We start from the raw sequence: 20,788 nt of genomic DNA, 5'->3' as shown, positions 1-20,788 counted from the left end.
CTCAAGTGTACCATCAAGAGACCACTTATTAGTTCAATTGTAATAATCAGCCTTGTTTTAATCCTGCTATGACATGGAGACATCTCATGAGGTAAAACGGCAGCTGGACCTTACAAAACTAGCGAACATCTGGTAGAAACTAGAACGACTGCTCAGCACAGCCATCCTTTCACTTATTTCCCTGAATACCATCCAACTGGATGATATCCATAGTATGTGCAAATGTTCAGTCTTCCAGGAATAGAAATTTGGAAGAATGAGCAGAAATTAAAACTTAAATTACTATACTAACTTCATATTTTTAAAATCTAAGTAAAGCCAGAGAGTAGAAATAGTAAGGTGTTTGCCTTGAATCTTGCAGTTGTCCCTGGTATGATCTCCTAAAGGAGTGATCCCTGAGCACAGAGCCAGGAGTAAGCCCTGAGCATAAATGAGTGTGGCCCAAAACACTGTATCACACTGTATCACTGTCCTCCCGTTGTTCATTGATTTGCTCAAGCGGGCCCAGTACTTTGTTGTTACTGTCTTTGGCATATTGAATACATCACGGGTAGCTTGCCAGGCTTTGCCCTGCAGGTGAGATACTCTCAGTAGCTTGCCAGGCTCTCCGAGAGGGGCGAAGGAATTGAACTCAGGTCGGCCATGTGGCTGCATGCAAGGCAAATGCCCTACCAACTGTGCTATCACTCCAGCCCGGCCCAAAACACACACAAGAAAAAATCAAAATTCCAAGTCATACCTCATCCTTGGCGAAGATTGTTTCATCATTAGCTATCCCAGTTTTATTACTTCCAGGAATATCATCAGCAGAGAGAAATCTGTGGAAGCCTGGCACCTTTTGGGCTTCTGAGAAATCTATAGACCTGCAAGAAGAAACTGGGTGAGGGGCCAGGCAAAATAAACATCTGCAGTCGTGCCCAGCCAACCACTCACCCTTGTAAGAGCCTGTTTCCATTTCAGTACTTTTTTATCCACCCAATACTTTCCCTTTCTGTTTTCTGCTCTATTCTGCAAATAATGAACGAACATTTTCCCACTGGACTCAGTGTTACTGGAGATAGAAGGAGTGACCCTGTTCTCAGGGAGTCACAGGGAATCAAGTCACAGCGAACAATGTTTACTCAGAATGGTTCTGATGGCTCATAGCACAACTAATGCCCATCCAAAATCAGTGACTTAGAGCTCGCCACGCCTGCAAAGAGACTAAAAGTCTTCACTCTCCCCACACTCAAAGGATCTTCCCAGCCTGGGGGACACAAAGGCTACCTCCAGCCATGCAGGCCTCCCAGGGAGAATGCTTGGAGAATTTGCAATTCTAAGGTGGTGTCATGCTTAGTTAAGCCCCTATTTCCGAGGAAACAAACCAAGGCAATTCAGAAAAGAGCTTTGGCCATGACCAGTCCAAGTACCAACAAACCTCCAAGCATATCATCCTCTTTAGAGATGCAGAAAAATTTAGTTATAGTCTTTATTTTACATTTGGGGGGAACCATGCTTAGAAAAGTTAAATTGCTGATCCAAAGTCACCCAATCTGAAATCAGGTTAACTGAGTTTGGGTCAGAGGTTATTATAAGGAGTGCCACGCCTGCCAAAGTTGACTCTAACATGTTTCTTACACATGGTCGTATTTTCAAAAAGTACCCAGATTGCTGACTACTTCAAAGTGGTAGAAATGAAGGCTTCCTCCTCACCCATCTGCTCCAACAGAGAAAATTAAACAGTGCAGGTCGATTTTGTCAATGTGAATTCAAATCAAGAGCAGAGGCAAATGAATGTGCTCCACAGATGGCAACAATATCTTACACATACCCTTATTTCTGGGACCAGGAGAGTTTTTTATCTGTGTCCGTTCACTATCTCTGGAGTTCAGCAGTGGAAAGACTCTGATATCAAAGATATCTGATCCCTAATCCACAAGGAGGAAGGGGTATCAGGCAGGATTTCCCATAATTATTCTGCCAAGCAGGTAATGTGTCTAACATCTAGGAGGAATACAGTCTGTGTTTGAATACCCAGAGGCGGCCCAGCCCTGATGCTAGTGCTGTCCAGTTTCACAGTCTTGCTCTGCGCTCACACACATCTGTGTGACCCAGACCTGACCTCCCCGGTGCCAGTTCCTCATCAAGCAGGGGGGTAATAGGGCCTGTCTATAGAGCTGTGGAGGAAAAACTTAATAAATAAAATAATGAGCTGGCATCTGTAAAGCATTTAAAATCAGGGACAGCAACTAAAAAGTGCCACCTGACTGAATTTTAGTGGTGGTGGTGGTAGTGGCAGTAATGTGACAGTGGTGATAGTAAAAATATTGAAAGTAGCAGTGGCAATAATAGTGATCGTGGTGGTAGTAATAATAGCAATTACAGTAGTTGTGGAAGTGGTGGTGTGATCCTGGCAGCAGTACTAATGGTTGGGGTAGAAACCAGATAGACAGACAGTAGGTAAGGTGCTTGACTTGCCTGCAACTGAGTTTTATCCCCCAGAACCCCATAGGGTACACTGAGACATCAGGGCAGGAGTGATCCCTGAGCACAGATCCAGGAGAAAGCCCTGAGCACATCTGGGTTTGGCTCAGAAAGAAAAAGTAATAATAGTGATAGCGGTAATAATGGTGCAAAATCTTATCACTGCCATGGTGGCTATGGGAGTAATGGTAGCAGTAATGGTGGTGGTGATTATGGTGGAGGTGGTACTAAAGTAGTAGTCACTGTCACTGTCCTGCTGTTCATCGATTTGCTTGAGCGGGCCCAGTAACATTGTGAGACTTGTTACTGTGTTTGGCATATCGAACGTGCAGGCGAGATACTCTCGGTAGCTTGCCAGTCTCTCTGAGAGGGGTGGAGGAATCGAACCTGGGTCGGCTAGGTCCATTGCATGCAAGGCAAACACCCTTCCCTGCTGTGCTATCGCTCCAGCCCAAAGCAGTAATGGCGTTGGTAATTATAGTAGAAGTTGGGGAGCTATCACTATAGTGAGGTAGGAAATGGTAGTTAGTGATGGTGGCCATAATAGTGGTAGCGGTGATGATAGTTGTAGTGACAATAGTGAAATCATTGTAGTCATGATATTGTTGTTAGCAATGGCAGTGATCATGAGAATACCGATAGTGGTAGTAACAGTGTTGCTTGTTGTTGCCATGGTAGAGGTCATTGTAATGGCAGTAGCAGTTGTAGCTGTAGTGATAGTCATAGTAAAAGTAGTGGTGGTGGCAGCTGACTCAAGTTCTGCAGAGGCTGCAGGGACATTTGACCTACATCTAGAGGGCAACTCCAACCGGTCTTTCAAAGGTCTTTTTACAGACTATCACTGGTGCTGGAGCAATAGCACAGCGGGTAGGGGTTCGCCTTACAAGCGGCCAACATGGCCGACCCGAGTTAGATTCCTCCGCCCCTCTCGGAGAGCCTGGCAAGCTACCTGTGACATATTCGATATGCCAAACACAGTAACAACAAAGTCTCCAATGGAGACGTTACTGGGCCCGCTCGAGCAAATCGACGATCAACGGGAGGGCCTTTACCTTTACCTTTTATCACTGGTGCCAAGCTAGTGTACAATCAGCTGATGCAGCTGTTCAAGTAACCCAGCCCTTGCCACCCTCTCCACTGTCTCCCCCAGCCCAGGGCCTACTAATACTGCTCTCCAGACTAACCGGAAGAGGTGCCTGTCTTTCCTCTAGATTGGGAAGCCCCGAGAGAGCTCACTATTCGTGTCCCAGTACCCGGCAGGGCTTCCCAGCAGCACCCTCACCCCCACGTCAATGGTCCCATCTCACTTGATCTTGGCGTGCGCCCGGGTGCTGGTGACCAGACGGAGGGACAGCTCATTCTCGTAGCGAGGGATGTCATCACAGTACACGGCCTCCCCAGAGGCCTGCAGGGCAGAGGCCAGGTGGGGCAGGGGACGGCCCACCATATCCTCCTCTGACTGGTCTTTGGGCACCTCCTGGAACCAAGCGGTCACAAGTCAGACTGAGCTGAGGGAGAGACCCACAGACCCAGAGAATAGGAGGTTTGCTTTGCAGGCAAAGCGACTGAGCAGTGATAATAGAGTGGTCGAGAGGCCAGAAAGGCACACTAATGTGTCTGTAACTATGGACAGGCATGAAAAGAAAAGAGAAGAACCCAAAGTGAGAGGGAAGTTCATTCTGTTCCACACAATCAGTGCAAGAAAGAGCCGGCATCTCTGCAAAGAGAACATAGAAGAACTGAAGCCAGAGCAAAGAGCTATGTTATGAGTATAAGTAGGGGATACTGCGTGTATGTAGTTCAAATTCTATAGAAAAAATGTTATAAAGATATACATGTCCATGAAAGTAAGAAAAGGAAGAAAACAACATACAATTGTGTTCTTCTGGATATAGGAATTGGGGAGATTTTTATTTTTCTTCTTTTAGCTTTATTTTTGAAATATTCTAAAATGTACAGTTGGCCACTTAACAACATGAACTTACAGTATCACTAAGAATGATACAGTTCTGCCAATTATTTTCCCTTCCTTGCAATTTTTTAAACATTTTTAGCTAGCTTATTTTACAATAATAATTAGCATATAATGCATAATACATATACAGCATGTGGTAATCAACCATTTATGTTATTGGTAAGTCTTCAGGCTACACAGATGATTAATAGTTAAGTTTGGAAAAGTCAAAAGTTAATATGCAGGGGGTGAGTACCCCTACATTTCATGCTTTGTTCCAGGATCAACTGTATTCATTTTATAATAAAATCATATTTTTATGTGTTTTCTAATATAAATAACTATATTAATAATATTTATTGAATGATTAGTATGTGCAGTAACTATATTAGCTATTTATTTTTACTAACATATTTAATCTTCAAACTCTCTTAAGAAATAAGGACCATAATTACCCACAATGGCAAATAAGCTTATCAATTTGGCCAAAAGGTCAGAGTAGATAAGCAACTTGCCCAAGGTTTCATAGTAAAAAGATAGCAGGGTCTGGATTCAATCCAAGTCATGCAGTCCCAGAGTTTATATCTTAGATCATAACACCCTAAGATAGAAGCTCTCAAATTGTGACAAAGAGGCTTCAAAAACTAGATTTTGATAAGTTGTGATTTTGGGGTTTTTTTGTTTTGTTTTTATATTCTTACAGAGAACTGCAGGTTGGAGTGATAGCACAGAGGGTAGGGCATTTGCTTTGCATGCGATGAACCTGACCGACCCAGGTTCGATTCCTCCGCCCTTCTCGGAGAGCCCAGCAAGCTACCAAGAGTATCTCGCCTGCACGACAAAGCCTGGCAAGCTCCCCACGACGTATTCAATATGCCAAACACAGTAACAAGTCTCACAATGGAGACGTTACTGGGCCCACTTGAGCAAATCAATGAGCAATGGGAGGACAGTGACAATGACAGTGACAGAGAACTGCAGGTTTGGTTCATTGCAGGTCTCATAGGGAGAGAAATGACAAAATAGGAGAAAGAATTCCTTTCAGGAATAGATAAACACTAGAGTTATCCACGAAAAGCCAAAGAGGAAATAGCTTCATTGACATTTCTCTGCTTCTCATTGGTTTCTGTGCCCTAGTTCAAAAGCTTTAGGAGCCTCCGTAAATCTGGGGCCAAGTGTGAACATCGTGGGATGTACTGTACAGCCCACCCCTCACCCCGGCCAGTGAGAACACACCCACCAAACTCACCTGGAAGAGCTGGACATTGGCCGGAGGGTCTTTGTGAAAGAGTAATGTGGCACTGGCATAAGTGGGATCCAGTTTGCCACATTTCTGTGGAAGGAAGAGAACAGAGGGCACATGTTGGTGACTCTTTCCATTGTTGATGCAAACCAGGGTTGTCCCAAGCAGCAAGTGTTGCAGGAGACAAGAGTCCTCCTCTCCTCAACATACCCTCAGTCCAGAGCATGCAGGATGGCTCCCACTTTCCCAACGCGGACTCTGAGAACTGGTTATTTATCTTCAGCACTCCCACTCCACCCTCTACTCTGCAGAAGGAATGATCCATCCCACACCCCAGTGTGTGCTGTGCAAAAATGACCTCTACCCTCTCCTCTCCCCAGACTTCCAGAAACCCTGGTGGCCTCTACCACCACCATGTTAGCTCACTGTCCAGTTAACTCTTCTGGATTTTCTGGAGCTTGGCGGTACAGCATCTTCAAACTCTACGATTCTAACATCCCAAGAGGAGCATGCCAGATTGGATGGGAATGTAATGTAGAAGTCAACTGAGCTAGTGAACAAAAACATTGACACAGAAGCCTCAACTAGCAGTAAGAACTCAGTGATCGCTCAAACAAGCACTTGATATCCCCACGGTGAGATATAGCAATTTTCTTTTACTGATGTAGTTTTGTATAAGCCCACCAGCCATTTAGTGGTCACGATCACGATCATGATCACGATCATCCTGTTGTTCGTCAATTGCCTCGAGCAGGCCCCAGTAATGTCTCCTTCGTCCTAGCCCTGAGATTTTTTTAAAAAGTGCCATATTCAAGGCTCTTTCAGGATTAGGAGAATGAGACCATCATTGTTACTGGTATTTGGCATATTGGGTATGCTACGGGGAGTTTTCCAGACTCTGCAGTGTGGGCAGGTTACATTCGGCAGCCTGCCAGGTTGTCCAAAATAAGAATGAGATAATAAGGTGTCGCGCAGCCACAAATGCGGCTGCGTGCTTCCGGGAGCTGGGTTTTATAGTCTCTGGGTCACATTTAGTGGTAAAAGTAAAAAGTAAAGGCCCTCCCGTTGATCATTGATTTGCTCGAGCAGGCCCAGTAACGTCTCCATTGGAGACTTTGTTGTTACTGTGTCTGGCATATTCAATATAAAATAAATTATATGGAGCCTGCTACAGTGTGACTGGGAAAAGAGGGACAATGGCAGAGGGAAGTAACAGGAGTTGGAGGGGTGGGGGTTGGAGTGTCGAGGGACTACAACAGATCATCGGGAACAACTATGTTAAACCATGGTGTATAAATAAAGCGGAAGGGAAGAGGGACCTGCGCCCACACCCCAATACCACTCTGCAATACCTGCAGCATCCAGCCCCACTCTGTACAGGGCAGACCTGCACCCACACACCAGCTGCACTTTGTCCAGGCAGGCACATTGCAGCAGCCTCTCTCTCTTCCCTCTCTGCACTCTGCACAGGAAATGACCTGCACCAGCATCCAAAGTCCACATGCTTCTCCAGGAAGTACTTTCTCCCTCACTCCTAGGCTGTGTCCCTCCCTCCACACTTACTCTATCTGCTGGGCACACCTTTCTCCCCATCCTTAAGGAAATTCCTTCCTCTTCCTTCTCAGGTCTTGGGACATTTTGAATGATCATGGAAATGTTCATGACATAAATTTATTGGAACCCAGGGGAACATAAACTCGGTATGTGCCTAAGCCTCCATCGGTTTGGAAAGCGATAGAGCCGGATTCAGAGGTAGACAGATAATAATCTAGTGACAGATGGAAGGACAGACAGAAAGCCAGAGCCATGCAGATAGAACAAGACTCCAGGACAGACAAATGTAGGAAAAAGACCAGATGAATTACAATAGCGGTGATAACTTTCTCTGTGATCTGAGAGGGGGCTTTTGGGGTCATGCCCAGCTGTGCTCAGGGCTTACTCCTGGCTCTGCCTTCAGGGCTCACTCCTGGCAGGGCTCAGGGGACCATGTTGGGAGCTGGGGCTCAAACCTGGATCGGCCCCATGCAAGGCAATTGCCCTATCTCTGCCCTCTCTCTCTAGCCTTAACAACTTTCTAGACATGATCTAAAATTTCCCACGATTGGTCCTTATTACTTTTATAACTGGAAAAAATAAACGTGGTGTGGCTCTTTTCAGAGAGGTGCTCCACTCAGCAGTGCCCACATCTACGTCATCTCCTCTGCTCTGTGCTGGACCCTCCACTTTCTCACACTCAGGGCCAACTTCCCTGCACAGCCCTCATCCCCAGTGCCCAGAGAGTCCTTCAAGAAAGGCACAAAGTCTTTGCTTGTGGACAGACAGTCCTGGGAGAAGGGCGCACTCCATCAGCACCCTCAGGTAATGCACAGCCTGTGGGTGCCACGTGCCCCACCTGCTGTGGAACCCTGTCTACACGCTCACCCCATTCTGCATTCCCAGTCTGAGCACCAGACCACGGTCACAGGGACTGTGTTGTTGGCAGGAAGGGGCCGCCTCTGCACCTTAGGTCATGGCCTCTTCCAGGTCTTATAAAAGGCTTGCCTAGAACCCAAACTCAGGCACCCGCCTCCCAAACCAGTGCTCTGCCCCCAGGCACCTATGGTCTCTGACCTCTGGGGGCTCCCTGCGTTGTTCCTGGACATTGCTCCATTGATCTTAGGTGTCCAGAGGAAAGGAGCAGGATCACCAGGTGGTCCACAGCATTAGATCACCCAGAAAAAAAAATCCAAACCCTCCCCCACACACACACTAAAGTGGCCCAGGCCCTCGGTCCCCACTCACATCCTCCGTATCCCCCTTGCCCAGCTTCTGAAGCACCGTCAGGTAGAACTTGAAGAAGAAGCTGAGAGTGAGGGTTCGTCGAAACTCCACCATGCCCCCGGGGGCACTGGGGGACAACTGCAGCTCCTCAGCCAGGCTGGCACACACTTCTTGCAACAGCTGCTCGTTCCAGGACCTGTGGAAAGCAGCTCGTAGGTCAGTGCTCCCGTCAGCATGCAGAGGTGGAGATGTGCTGTGGCCTTACAGGCCAGGGCCTGGGGTCAAAGTTGAACTCATGCTCACCATTCTGGGTTTTACTGAACCCCTGTGAGCCTCAGTTTCCTCTGTCACTGTCACTGTCCTCCCATTGTTCATCGATTTGCTCGAGCGGGCCCCGTAACATCTCCACTGTGAGACTTGTTGTTACTGTGTTTGGCATATTGAATATGTCACAGGGAGCTTGCCAGGCTTTGCTATGTGGGTGAGATACTCTTGGTAATTGCCGAGCTCTCCAAGAGGGGTGGAGGAATTGAACCTGGGTCAGTCGGGTTGGCCATGTGCAAGGCAAATGCCCTACCACTGTGCTTTTGCTCCAGTCCAATTTAAAAAATGCATACGATATAATGAATCACAAAATGAAAATAGTTAAATCTTGAGACTCTTATATGCACAAGGCATTACCCAAGTGCTTTGAATTATGAGCACTTTATTTTTTTAATTGATTGACATGTGACACATAGTGGTTGACAATATTTTCAATGACGGTTTCCCGTGTACATAATTCCTACAACTCATCCATCACCAGTGCACCCATCTCCCTCCCTCAGGAATCCCAATACCTCTCCCTTTCAGCACCCCAAACACACACAAACTCAGTTGTGTAGGTCAGTTCTCATTGTGTTGCTTTTCACCCTTTCTTACAACCTTGCTGTGTATTTTAAGTCCCACTTTCCTTCTGACTGACTTCACTCTCCAAGATATTTTCTAGTTCTATCTGTATCTCCACAAATTGCATGCTTTTGTTCTTTTATAGAGCTAGACATGATGAAATATGAAATATGGTACAATACAAACAGGTAATGAGCATTTTAATTATGAATTTATTCTGAAGATGGGTGGGGCCACACCCAGCTGTGCTCAGGAACCATGAGAGTGCTGGGCTATGCTCAGGGATCACTCCTGAGTCCCATATGCAGTACGAGGTATCAAATCCAAGCCAGCTCTACGCAAGGCAGAGCTTTCTCTGGCCCTTTAAATATGGATTTGAAAACGAAGTAGGTAAAATCATATACTCATTTTACCAAGAGGAAAATCGAGCCATGGAGAAATTGAGCAAATCAACTGATAAGTGTTGGATCCAGGTTAAGTTAATTTTTAACTCTCTTCTGTGGCAACTGTAGGGATGACACAGGTCAGTGATAGGGCAGGGTTTGGTATAACCGCTGCCTTAAAGCAGCCATGATAATAGTAGTAGTTCTAATAATAGGATTATCCATAGCAGTAATAGCAGCAGTAGTAATGCAAGTGGTGGTTCTAGCAGTTGCGGAAGCAACAGTAGCAGAAATAGTGAAATCAATAGGAACAGTGGAGTAAAAAGCAGAATTAATAATAGTTGCAGTAGCAGAGGAAGTAGAAGTAATAGTAATCCCAATACCATCAGTAATGTCATAATTAGTGGTAGAAGCAATAGCAGCAGTAGTGACGCTATTATCAAAAAAATAATAGCTGAAGCAGCACTAGTAACAGCAATAGTAGTGATGATAGTAGCAGCAAAATTAATTGTATCAACAATAGTGGCAACACCAGCATGGCAAGAGTCATAGTCTATCAGTAATGATAGTACTAGTAGTAAAAAGAGATTTCAATATTAGTAGCAGTAGTATAGTGGGTAGGGCATTTGCCTTGCATGTGGCCAGCCTGGGTTCGATTCCTCCATCCCTCTCAGAGAGCCTGGCAAGCTACCGAGAGTATCCAGCCCGAGTGGCAGAGCCTAACAAGATCCCCGTGGAGTATTCAATATGCTAAAAACAGTAACAAGTCTCACAATGGAGATGTTACTGGTGCTCGCTCAAGCAAATCGATGAACAATGGGAGGACAGTGCTACAGTGCAGTAATAGTAAAAGTAATCATGGTTGTAGGAATAGCACCACTAATGATGATAGTAATAGCACACACAGTCACAGCAATAATACAAACAGCAATAGTGATTGGATAAGCAGAATCACGGAAATCAGTTCCATCACAGTCATGGTAGGTGTGGTGATAGCAGTAGGAGAAGTAAGAGCACTATCGACAATGATAGGACAGCAATAGTCGTACTGACTACTAATAGAGCAGCAGAAATGGCAGCAGTGATATTAACAGTAGATACAACAGCAATATGGCGTTTATGGCCAGAAATGTAATGTGTTGGCTGTTGATCAGCAGTATTGCGGGAATAGTAGCAAGAGTAGCGATGCCGTACAGGAAGCAACAGTAGCAGGAATGTGACACTTGTAGAACAGCACTAATGTGGTGGCTATGTGGACTCAGCACAAAGTAGGGACTGTAGTAACAGTGCTAATGGAGGAGTGTATCAAGAATAACATGGGAGTGCTGTAGCGACAGACATGTGGGAGCTGTAGTAACAGTAACAATATGGAAGTTGTTGCAGCAGTAACGGGAGTCACAGGAAGCAGTGGTGTGGGAGGAGTTGCAGTTATAGCAGTAATGTGGAAGTGGTAATAACAGTAGCAATGTGGGAGTTGTGATAACAACAATAAGGTAGGAGTTGTAGCAAGAATAGCAATGTGGAATTTTAGTACCCAGAGTAATGTAGGCGTTGCTAAATAAGCAGTAGCAATGTGGGAGTAACAGTAGCAGTAGTCATGAAAAGTTGTAGCAGCAGTAACGATGTAAGAGATGTAATAAAGCAGTAATGTGGTAATAGTGACAGTAGTTATGTGAGAATTCTAATGTAGGGATTGTACCATACTCAAGTAGAAGCCAGCCATCGTCACAATGTGGGCATCGTAGTAATAGCAGCAATGAGGGAGTCAGAGTGGCAGCACTAATATGGGAGGGGGTAGTGGCAAAGTCACATGGGAATGGCAGTAACACATGGACATGGAAAAAGTAGTGACAATACTCAAGTAGAAGGAGTAGTCACAGCAGTCACTTGGGAGGGGAAGGGAAGCAGTCATGTGGGTTAGGTTGCCAAAGTCGACCTATCTGCCCCCACCCCTCGCCCCTACCTTGTCAGCTGTCTTTGTGAAGTCTTCAAGGCAGCCAGGGTCCGGTCAGCCATCCCACCATAGCAGAGCGCCAGCTCCTTGACCTCCAAGGTCCCTGGCTGGAACAGGACTCTCATGCCACAAGTGACTTTGGCGATGTCATCTTCTCGGCGGGAGGCCTGCTTAAATGCCGAGAAGAACTCACCCTAGAACAGAACAGAGTCGCCCAATCATGCACGTGCAGCTCGGCTGCAGGTTCACCTGACCCCAGTCCAGGTGGAAGCAACTATGAGCTCAGGTCAGCAAGGAGCCAGGGGACAGCCTGCCAGAACTGACTGTCCACTCTAGAGATTGCCTGGGACATCCCAGCCCTGGGAAAGGGACGGAGTTTCTCCTATTAGCAGGAACAACAAACAAGCAGCAGGAGGAGGAAGGAGCTTAGGCAGTGACTTCCTTCTCCAGTTCCCATCCCTCCCCCATCCTGGGACCCAGCATAGAGTCCAGTGGCTCTGCCAAGGAGAAGGTGAGACGTCTCCTGGCCCAACCTTCCAGCAGAGACATGTTGGAGAGATACATGGTGCTCGCCTTGCACACAGCTAACCTAGGTGGAATTTCAGCCACCATAGAGCCCTCCAGGCCCCATTAGGGCTGCTCCCTGGGAGAACTGGAAGAAAGCCCTAAGCACAGTCACGTGCAGCCTGAAAATCAAACCTAACCAGAGAAACACCCTCCAGTCTGTGGCTTTCACAGACTGTCTCAACGTGTCTCTCACTGATCTATGGGTTTGCTTAGGACCTTTGATTCCAAGGCAAGCAAGATAGTACTAGTACTGAGTGTAAATTGCATCCACCAACCCTGGTTCAATGGCCAACCCAGGTCCTCAAGGAACAGCAGGATGACCTGGGTAGTCCCTGGCACTGCTAGTTCTGACCAACACATATCCTTGGACCTCAACCATATGGTTGGCAGAGAATCACCAGTGGGGCCCCCAAGAATAGGCCTCCCTCTCTTCTCTCACTCCCCAAACCTCCCTCCCCCCGCCATTCACCCACTAACTCAGATTCCTGGAGTCAGAGATAGCCTGGCAATGACCCAGAGTCTGAAATCAGTTTTGGAAAGAGGTTCCAGACACTCTCTTCCGGGACAGACCAGGCCAGGACAGAAGGCTTTGCCCGGAGTACCGTGTACTCTTAGGGCTAGATGTCCAGTCTGCTTTCTGAGAAGTGTCCCTAAATATGGATCTCACAATCCTTTCCTCCTTCATGTTGCTCTTCATGTCCCTTGGGGCAAACTGGATGCTGGTGCGCGCTGGATCTATTCCTTTACGCGCCAAATGTTCTCACTGTACTGTGAAATGCTTAACTCTGGCAACCACTGCCTTACAGGGGTCTGTAAGGCCCAGACAGAAATCTTCAGGAAACCACTTGGGGGCAGAGCTGCTCTCCTGTAATTAGCGTTCTTGTTGAGGAGTCAGGATACAGGACCTGCTTCAAGTTATGGGTTATGGATCTGTAAGCCCAAACCACACTCTTTCACAGCTGCCTTCACTCCCTCCCTCATCTTATTGCTAAAAGACCCTCCTGAATGGAGCAGAACCACACAGTCGAGCCCACTCGGGGCCCCGCCAAGAGCAAGGCCGTCAGAGGCTCCCAGACTAAGTGAGCCTGTACACAAAGGGAGGAAGGTTTTCAGCAGAGCACAGGCAAAGAATGACTGAAGGCGGGCTGGAGAGATAGCACAGCGGGTAGGGCGTTTGCCTTGCACGCAACCAACCCGGGTTCGATTCCCAGCATCCCATATGGTCCCCTGAGCACTACCAGGTGTAATTCCTGAGTGCAGAGCCAGGAGTAACCCCTGTGAATCACCAGCTGTGACCCAAAAAGAAAAAAAAAAAAGAATGACTGAAGATCTCTGCAAACTTGAGGCAGGGAAAAGCCATCCTTACTCCTCCATCCCACACCCACCACGGCAGCCATACAGCTGAAATTAATGACTGAGTGACCAGCTGTGTCCTCCAGTAGCCACAGGCCTCCGCAAGGAGGCTTCCGTGATTTCAGTCCTCACAGAGCTTTTCTTGCGGGTCACCATGCTCATTTGACAGACAAAGACCCGGGGGCTCAGAAAGTTGAGCTGCCTGACCCGGAGTCCCACCTCACCTCCCTGCTGTAGGGGATCTCAATGGACAGCAGGATCTCCTCAGGACTCAGCTGAGTCTTCCTGTAGGCGGGGAAGAAGTTTTGGTCCATCTGCAGGGTTCTCTTAGTACCTGTGCGGGAGCAGAGGAAAGGGGGCCAAGTGAGAGGGGAAACAACCTTGGGGGCACAGTGGATGTGATGGCTTCCAGAGTCAGGACGAGGGTGGGATAGTGGGGACCCAAATCCTTCTGCATCCCCGCTGGTGAGTGGGTCACAAGAAAAACAGAGAGGAAAAAAGTAAAAGCATTTTAGAGTACTTGCTAGAATCCAGCATAGAAATATAACGATATGATAATAGGATAATAGAAATATGGCAGCAACATGACGCCTGCCACAGCCACGTCCCGGGACACTGCGCCAGGCTGTTCCACTCGGGCTGCCCCAGAGGAGGGGCAGGTGAGAACCCTCCCCGCTCCAAGGGACCCAGCCCCAGCAGCCAAAAACCTCCACAACCCAACAGCCACCACGCTCAAGGCTGCTCCTCGCACACCCGGGAGGAGCCTCACGCACGAGTGAACCTATTCCTGGACCACGTGGCTGACACATCTTAAGACAATCCCTACCCATTCTCCAAGAGTACCACACCACATTTGATGGGGTTCAAATAGTAGGCAACCAATTATAGATAGAAATATATGTGCATATTTTTTTCAGATATATATGTATACAAAAGTTCATATCACTCAACCTTTAACAATATGTTAGTGATATCCTAAAGAAGTTCTTAATGGCCCTGAAAAATAGAACAATCTTCACACTGTTTCCTCTATGGATACTCTTTTGTAGCATTTTCAGCAGTTCTTCATAACAAACAATACAAAATATAAATATTTCGGTTGTGCTTTGGGACAGGGATTACGGCTTAGGATGGAAATATCCCAAATATGGTGGTGGGATTGATGTTTGAATATTAAATATAATCAAATATTGTGAACTACCTTATAAAATTAAAAATAAATAAATAAATAAATAAAAATAAAAGAAATACTGCCCAATCAGCAGTTTCAAACTACCCTGGTAAATTTGAAAAGCTGGGTACCATAAAGTGGCCTGACTCGCTGCTGTCCTCTGGAAGCAAGGTTTCAGCTCTGTTCTGTGCTAAAGGGCTCTGCATGCTTACGTGAGCTGTGCAGTAAAGGCCAGGCCCTTTGTGGATTTTACTTTTATCCTCCATCTGCAATATTTCCAGTGGAATCTGATGAGGGGTGGCTGTCTGCTGAACCCTGTGAGACAGTGTCCCCCAAACTGGGTTGAGGTGTCTCGGGGCCCCTCCAAAAGGAAAAATGCACACCATCACATAGCATCTTCACTCCAGCAGATGAAAGAGGAGGAAAGAAGCCCAAGAATGTAGCCTCGAAGAGAGGAGATCAAGTAACTAGTTGTGTCTTTAGCATCATTGACTTCCCTGTGATTTGTTTCATTGTAAGTTAATTTGGCAGGTGGGGGTGGAGGTTGGGGACGGCACACCCAGCAGTCTCATGGGCTACTCCTGGCCTCTATGCTCAGGGCCCATGATGTGTTGGGGAATCCAACCACGTCAGCTGCGACCTTAACCCCTGTATTATATCTCCCACCTATGTCATTGGCTTTTTAGCAATGAGCATGTTGATCAACTGGCTCACAGGATCCCTGAAAGCCCGGCCATCCGTCCATTCCGGCTCCAGCATGTGGCTCCAGAGAAATACGGATGATAGAGCCTGTTGTACATTCTTTTTGTACCAGAGGTAGGTGTTCCCAAACAGTGCTCAGGGGTGCGGGGGCCACTCCTGGCAAAACTCAGTCTAAGTGTGCAGGTTGATGGTTTAATGTTTGAGCTCAGTGATATTCTATGCTTGAGCCCAGTGGTCTTTGGAGGATCTAAGCTGATTGGGGAGGAGTGTGTGCAAGGCATACACTCCAGCCCCATGAGCCAACACCTCAACCCCAACCCTTGTCATAGCATCTTGAGAAAGAAACGGTCCAGCACCTGGTCTCCAACCCAGGTGCATGTCCTCTTCCTGGGACAGCCAAGCCAGGGGTCTTTGGGCTCTATTTCTCCAGAAGGTGACCTATCTTGGAACACTTGTGTCCCCTTGCTTTCTGTACCTCTACTTGAGACAACTCACCTTTGGATATGATGGTTAGCTTGGCCCTGCTAGCCATGAACACAGGGTTGAGGTCGGAGATAGGGCTGGCATTGATGATGTTTCCCCCAATGGACTAGGAACAAACAGAGAAGGTGTGAGAGTCCCCCAGAAAGCCCTTGTCACACAGCTGGTTCCCAAACATAGGGCAAGAGGAAGACACCCCCCCCAAGGACCTACACCCCCAGAAACACAAGTCTGGCAGTAATACCTTGGACACGAAGAGCCATGTCTGAAATGTGAGTTTTGAATACTTATTTTGAGATCCTAGTCTAGAAAACCACCGAAAGGAGAGCAGGCCCAGTCCCGGAAATACATTTACTCCTTTCCCTTGCCCTAGCCTTTTCCTGGAAGGGTGGGGTTAGCTCATCACACAAGCTAGTGAGAACTGGGAGATACTGATCAAGGAACATAGAACAGGAAGCCTTAGGGATGAGAAAGAGACTGTTCTCTTTGGGGCTGAATCCTTGGCAAACAGAAGACTGGGTTCTTGGTAGAGCAAAGAGGGAAAAACCCAGTTGCGTAATTAAAAAGAAAGAAAAAGAAGAACAGACTCCTTCCTGGAGGTGGTGTTCCTCCTCTGCAGGGTCTCAGTTACATTTCCTGAGGTCCTGAGTCACCCAGCAATTAGAGGTGGGGCTGTGATGGCAGTGCTCTGTTTTGTTTTCAGTAGGTGAGAGAAGGGCAAGCAGCCTCCCCCGCCTCATCAACTGTTATGAGCCTCTCTCCCCGGGGGTGCTGGGCAGGCGAATGCTATTTGCAAACTGGAAATTGAGGGGCTGATCTGTCTTCTCCAAATTTCTTTCTCACCCACCTGGGGATGACGTGGGTCAAGCTCAGGAAAGGACACAGGAGGCTCCTGACCTCCAGAGTCAGAGGTGGGGACAGAGTTACAGCCTTGGATTGGGGTGGCCCATCCAACCTTCATCACAAACACCAGCCCCACCAGGTCAGAATCTCTGGAACAGGGCCCAGGAAACTGCATTCAACCAGCACCCCAGCCATGTTCTAGTAGCAACATGGGCTGCCCCCTCAGGCAAGCTGTGCCCCACTTGGAGTGAGAGGCTCCTCAGGACCCTTCACGGGACTCACCGCTACGGACTTGACCTGCCTCCCTGCGAACCAGCGCAGCTGCTCCAGGACCCCCCGGAACACCTCTGTCTTGTAGGCTGGAAGTTTGATCACTGCATCCGTCAGGATCTTCTCCACTGAGCTCAGGGAGCAAGCGGCCCCAAAGGTGATCCCTGTGAAGACAGGACCAGGATAGCAGGGGGAGCACCCTCTTCCGCACCCCGAGGGAGTTTCACAGCAGCCCCAGCGAGCCAAGGTGGGTCCACAGCCTCCAGAGAGGAGGAAACCCAGTCCCATAGAGGTTAAGTGACTTGCCCAATGCCACACAACTATTTCAAGATCCCCGGTGTTCTTTCCTCTAGTGGTTCTCTACTCAAGGTCATCAAACCTCTGAAGGCAAAGTTGTGGCATTGTTTGTTAATTTGTTTAAGTACCAGTCATTCTCCCAGTTCCTCCCTGCTCCGTGATCAATTCTAATGCATGGGTGGGTTGAGAAGTGACTGAAAAAATCTTCCCTTCTTGTCCCGGGTGGGGCTGGCTACAGATCCGTCCCTGGACAGTCGGGCCATAGAAAACCTGACAGCAGTGAGGGCCACGGAGGGCGCTGCCCTGGCACCCCAGCGTCTGTGCCCCATTCCAGCCCTGATGTGGACTCCTAGTCCATGCCTCTTACCTTCGGGTCCATGTTCCACGGCATTCAGCTCCGGGACCCAGGCTGGGCAGATAATGATCGGGAACAGCTTGTTCTTAAACTTCATCTCAACACCTTGAGCAGAAGACAGGCTCAGTGTGAGGTTCGGGCTGGCCCAGCCTCTCCCTTCACCCCCAGACACCTGATCCATGGAAAGGAACAATCTTCACAACCCTAGCCAGCTTTGGGGCGAAGCAGGGTTAGCAGACTCAGGGTTTCCATCCAGTCTCCACTGTCAGCTGCCACCCTGTCTTTTTCTCAGAAAGTCCCATCAACATTCAGGTAAGATGAACTTGAGCCCACTGTGTATGTGTTTAAAGACCAGGCCAGAAAGCAGGGTCGGTAGGTGTGGAACCTTCCCAAACTCCTGCCTGAGCTCAGCCCATCTCATCCCCACATTAGTCCTGGAGGTGTTGGGGTTGTCTCTTTTGCATGAAGAAACTGACCTTAGCATGGGAAGGTGGAAAGCTTTGTCTTGGGGTTTGGCTTGTTGTTTTGTCTAAGGTCTTTTTTTTTGGTCTACTTTGCCCAGGTATAATATTGCACCACATAATCATCACGCCTCCCTGTTTCTTTCCAATAACAGCACAACTTTTTTTAAGCTTCGTGTAATTGTTTTTGCAAAAAAAAAATTAATAATAATAAAAGAATAAAATCTGCAATGATTATGCAGTGGCGGGTCGGAGTGATAGTACAACAGGAAGGATGATTATGCAGTGAAATAGGGTAAGAGTGGACACATTCCATTCTTTCCTTCGCCTGGTATTAAGCGGGGGCAGGGTTAGGGGCAATGGAGAACAGCAGCAATAATGTGAACACCTAACATCTAATATTCAAAGAGGAAACTGACTTTTGATCTCCTGCCTGCATGTGTGTCTACCTCTTTTCTTCCTTCCTGTCCAAAGATTCAAAAGCTCTGCGCATAGATACTCTGTCCCAGAGACCCAGTGAGACCAGCACTCCCCTGCCCTCCTCTTTCACCCCCAGGACTAAGGATGCAAAGTTTGAAAAAGAAATTTCTGTGAATCCTCCTAATCCTCCCCCAGCACTCGGGAGTCATGAAGGGCACTCCAAGCTTTGGGGGAACCAGCTTGTTGGCAGATCAGCTCTGGGACAAGGGACACAGATGGGGCAGTAAGTAGCACTGTAGCATTGTCCTCCCATTGTTCATCGATTTGCTCAAGCAAGCCCAGTAACATCTCCATTGTGAGACTTTGTTGTTACTGTGTTTGGCATATAGAATACGTCACGATAGCTTGCCAGGCTCTGCCATGCGGGCGGGATACTCTCGGTAGCTTGCTGGGCTCTCCGAGAGGGGCAAAGGAGTCGAACTCGGGTCGGCCAGGTTGGGCGCATGCAAGGCAAATGCTTTACCCGCTGTGCTATCGCTCCAGCACAGTAAGTATCCAACCCAATCCATTATCTCTGTCCCACACTAGTCCTTTGCACCCCCATGCTTGCCTGCAGTGGATCACACTATTCGTGCAGGAGGGAGAAGAAAGAACAGAGAGAAAAGTCTTAAACTGTCCCTAATGTAGAGCGTATGCAATCTTGTGAATTCCTTTTTCTTGGAATCCGAATTCTGGATGGCAAATGATTCACTGTGTCTTAGATGAGAAGATCTAGAAGACTCTTCCAGTCATTGTGGAGATGCTCCCTGGACGCACACTAAGGCATCCCTAAAGACACACCTCCCAGCCACCTACTGCCCCATTGGTCACAGAACTGTGCTGGAGACACTGCCCTACGCAAAAACCAGGCAAGGCTTAGGAATCCAGCCCTCAGAGCCCCGAAGCTCCCACAGGTCGGCCTTGGCTGCTGACATATATCACGTCCCTCTAAACCAGAGGCCATCTAAGTTTGAACCTTCCAGGGCCACTGTGTTCTGTTGGGGCCTCGGCACTGTGCTTGGGAACCTGCCAAATGGAAACCAGCTGATCCAGGTTTGGAAAGGACTGGCATCAACCAGGATCCAGGCACCTCTGGCCCTCTTGGCTACGAATGTGCCAGACTGTTTCCGGACCTTGTTGCCAGGATCTGGTTACAACAAGGAGCAGCTGTGACCAAGTGGCAGCCTAACAAGACTGGTGTCCTCTGGCTTCCACCACACAGTCACACTCAGACACCCCTTCTTTGCTTTGTCACCTAATCCCTCAAAAATGGGGAACCTATGGAATGACATTAGGGAAATTCTGGCATTTGTCACAACCCATCCTGGACACCTGAGTTCTGGGCCCCCTCTGACCCCATTCCTCTTAGAGACTGGTCCACATGCTGCATGCTTACGGAGAATGACCCCTAGAAACTCTGTTCACTAGAGACAACTCTTTAAGAAGCTCTAGCACCCACAGACAGGGAACGGGGAGCAAAGAGCGGCTGGAGTGAAGGAGCGCTTCTGCCAACAAGGAGCTGCCTAGGTCCGCGTGGGCTCTAGCACCAGGGTCCTGGTAGGCATTCACGTGCCGAGGTTTCCCCAGCAGGCCCCGGGCTACCACAGAACTTACCAACCTCCGTGTTTCCCACCACCAGCTTGGCGTCAGGGTGCTTCCCTTTCAGCTCCAGCAGCTCTTCCAGTGTGGACACCTGGATCCAGGTCACACGCTCCCCTTGAAAGTGCAGCTGCTTCTGGGAGGTGTCTTTCAGCCTCTGAAAGGTGGTTTTGGGGGATTGGGTTGGGTTGGGTTGGGTTGGGTTGGGTTGGTTTGGGTTGGGTTGGGAGTCACATCTGAAAGAAAGTCTTTCTGTCCAACTGTGGTCTCAGAGGGTAGCCTTCTCCCCCTCAAGCCCTCCCACCCCCAAGACATCTGCACAGAGGCCACTCAGAGAAGTACAAGATTCTTTCCTTGTCACAAATGGTCAGGGTAAAAGGAACCAAATCGCCTAGAGAAGCTCATGGTGGCGAGGGGCCTTCTCCTTGCACGGCTCCTGTTCAACAAAAAGAGCAGAGCAGGGGGTTCCCCTTATTTCTAATCTGGGAGCACTGATGGGGAAGGATGGGGTCCCAGAAACCTTATGCCTTAGATTCGGTCAGGCCAGAACTTCCTTCTAGAACTCCTGTCATTGTGCAGAGAGTGT

The 20,788-nt window shown here is 48.1% G+C and overlaps 1 protein-coding gene across 1 annotated transcript in view; it reads right to left on the bottom strand.

Annotated features, from left to right (window-relative positions):
* XDH (xanthine dehydrogenase) overlaps positions 1-20,788 on the bottom strand; it is a 61,344-nt gene that overhangs the window by 20,700 nt on the left and 19,856 nt on the right. Inside the window, exons 9-18 of the mRNA XM_056124285.1 lie at positions 20,218-20,359; positions 17,696-17,788; positions 17,044-17,195; positions 15,934-16,027; positions 13,790-13,899; positions 11,655-11,839; positions 8,442-8,616; positions 5,667-5,750; positions 3,771-3,940; positions 740-863 (exon numbers count right to left, since the gene is read on the bottom strand). Coding sequence (XP_055980260.1) covers positions 740-863; positions 3,771-3,940; positions 5,667-5,750; positions 8,442-8,616; positions 11,655-11,839; positions 13,790-13,899; positions 15,934-16,027; positions 17,044-17,195; positions 17,696-17,788; positions 20,218-20,359 — 1,329 coding nt within the window. The remainder of the gene's footprint in view (positions 1-739; positions 864-3,770; positions 3,941-5,666; positions 5,751-8,441; positions 8,617-11,654; positions 11,840-13,789; positions 13,900-15,933; positions 16,028-17,043; positions 17,196-17,695; positions 17,789-20,217; positions 20,360-20,788) is intronic.

The sequence above is a fragment of the Sorex fumeus genome, unplaced genomic scaffold (genome assembly GCF_029834395.1).
Source record: "Sorex fumeus unplaced genomic scaffold, SorFum_2.1 ptg000006l, whole genome shotgun sequence".
NCBI lineage: Eukaryota > Metazoa > Chordata > Mammalia > Eulipotyphla > Soricidae > Sorex > Sorex fumeus.
Note: the sequence above shows the minus strand (reverse complement) of the source record. Positions and strands in the feature narration are given on the sequence as shown.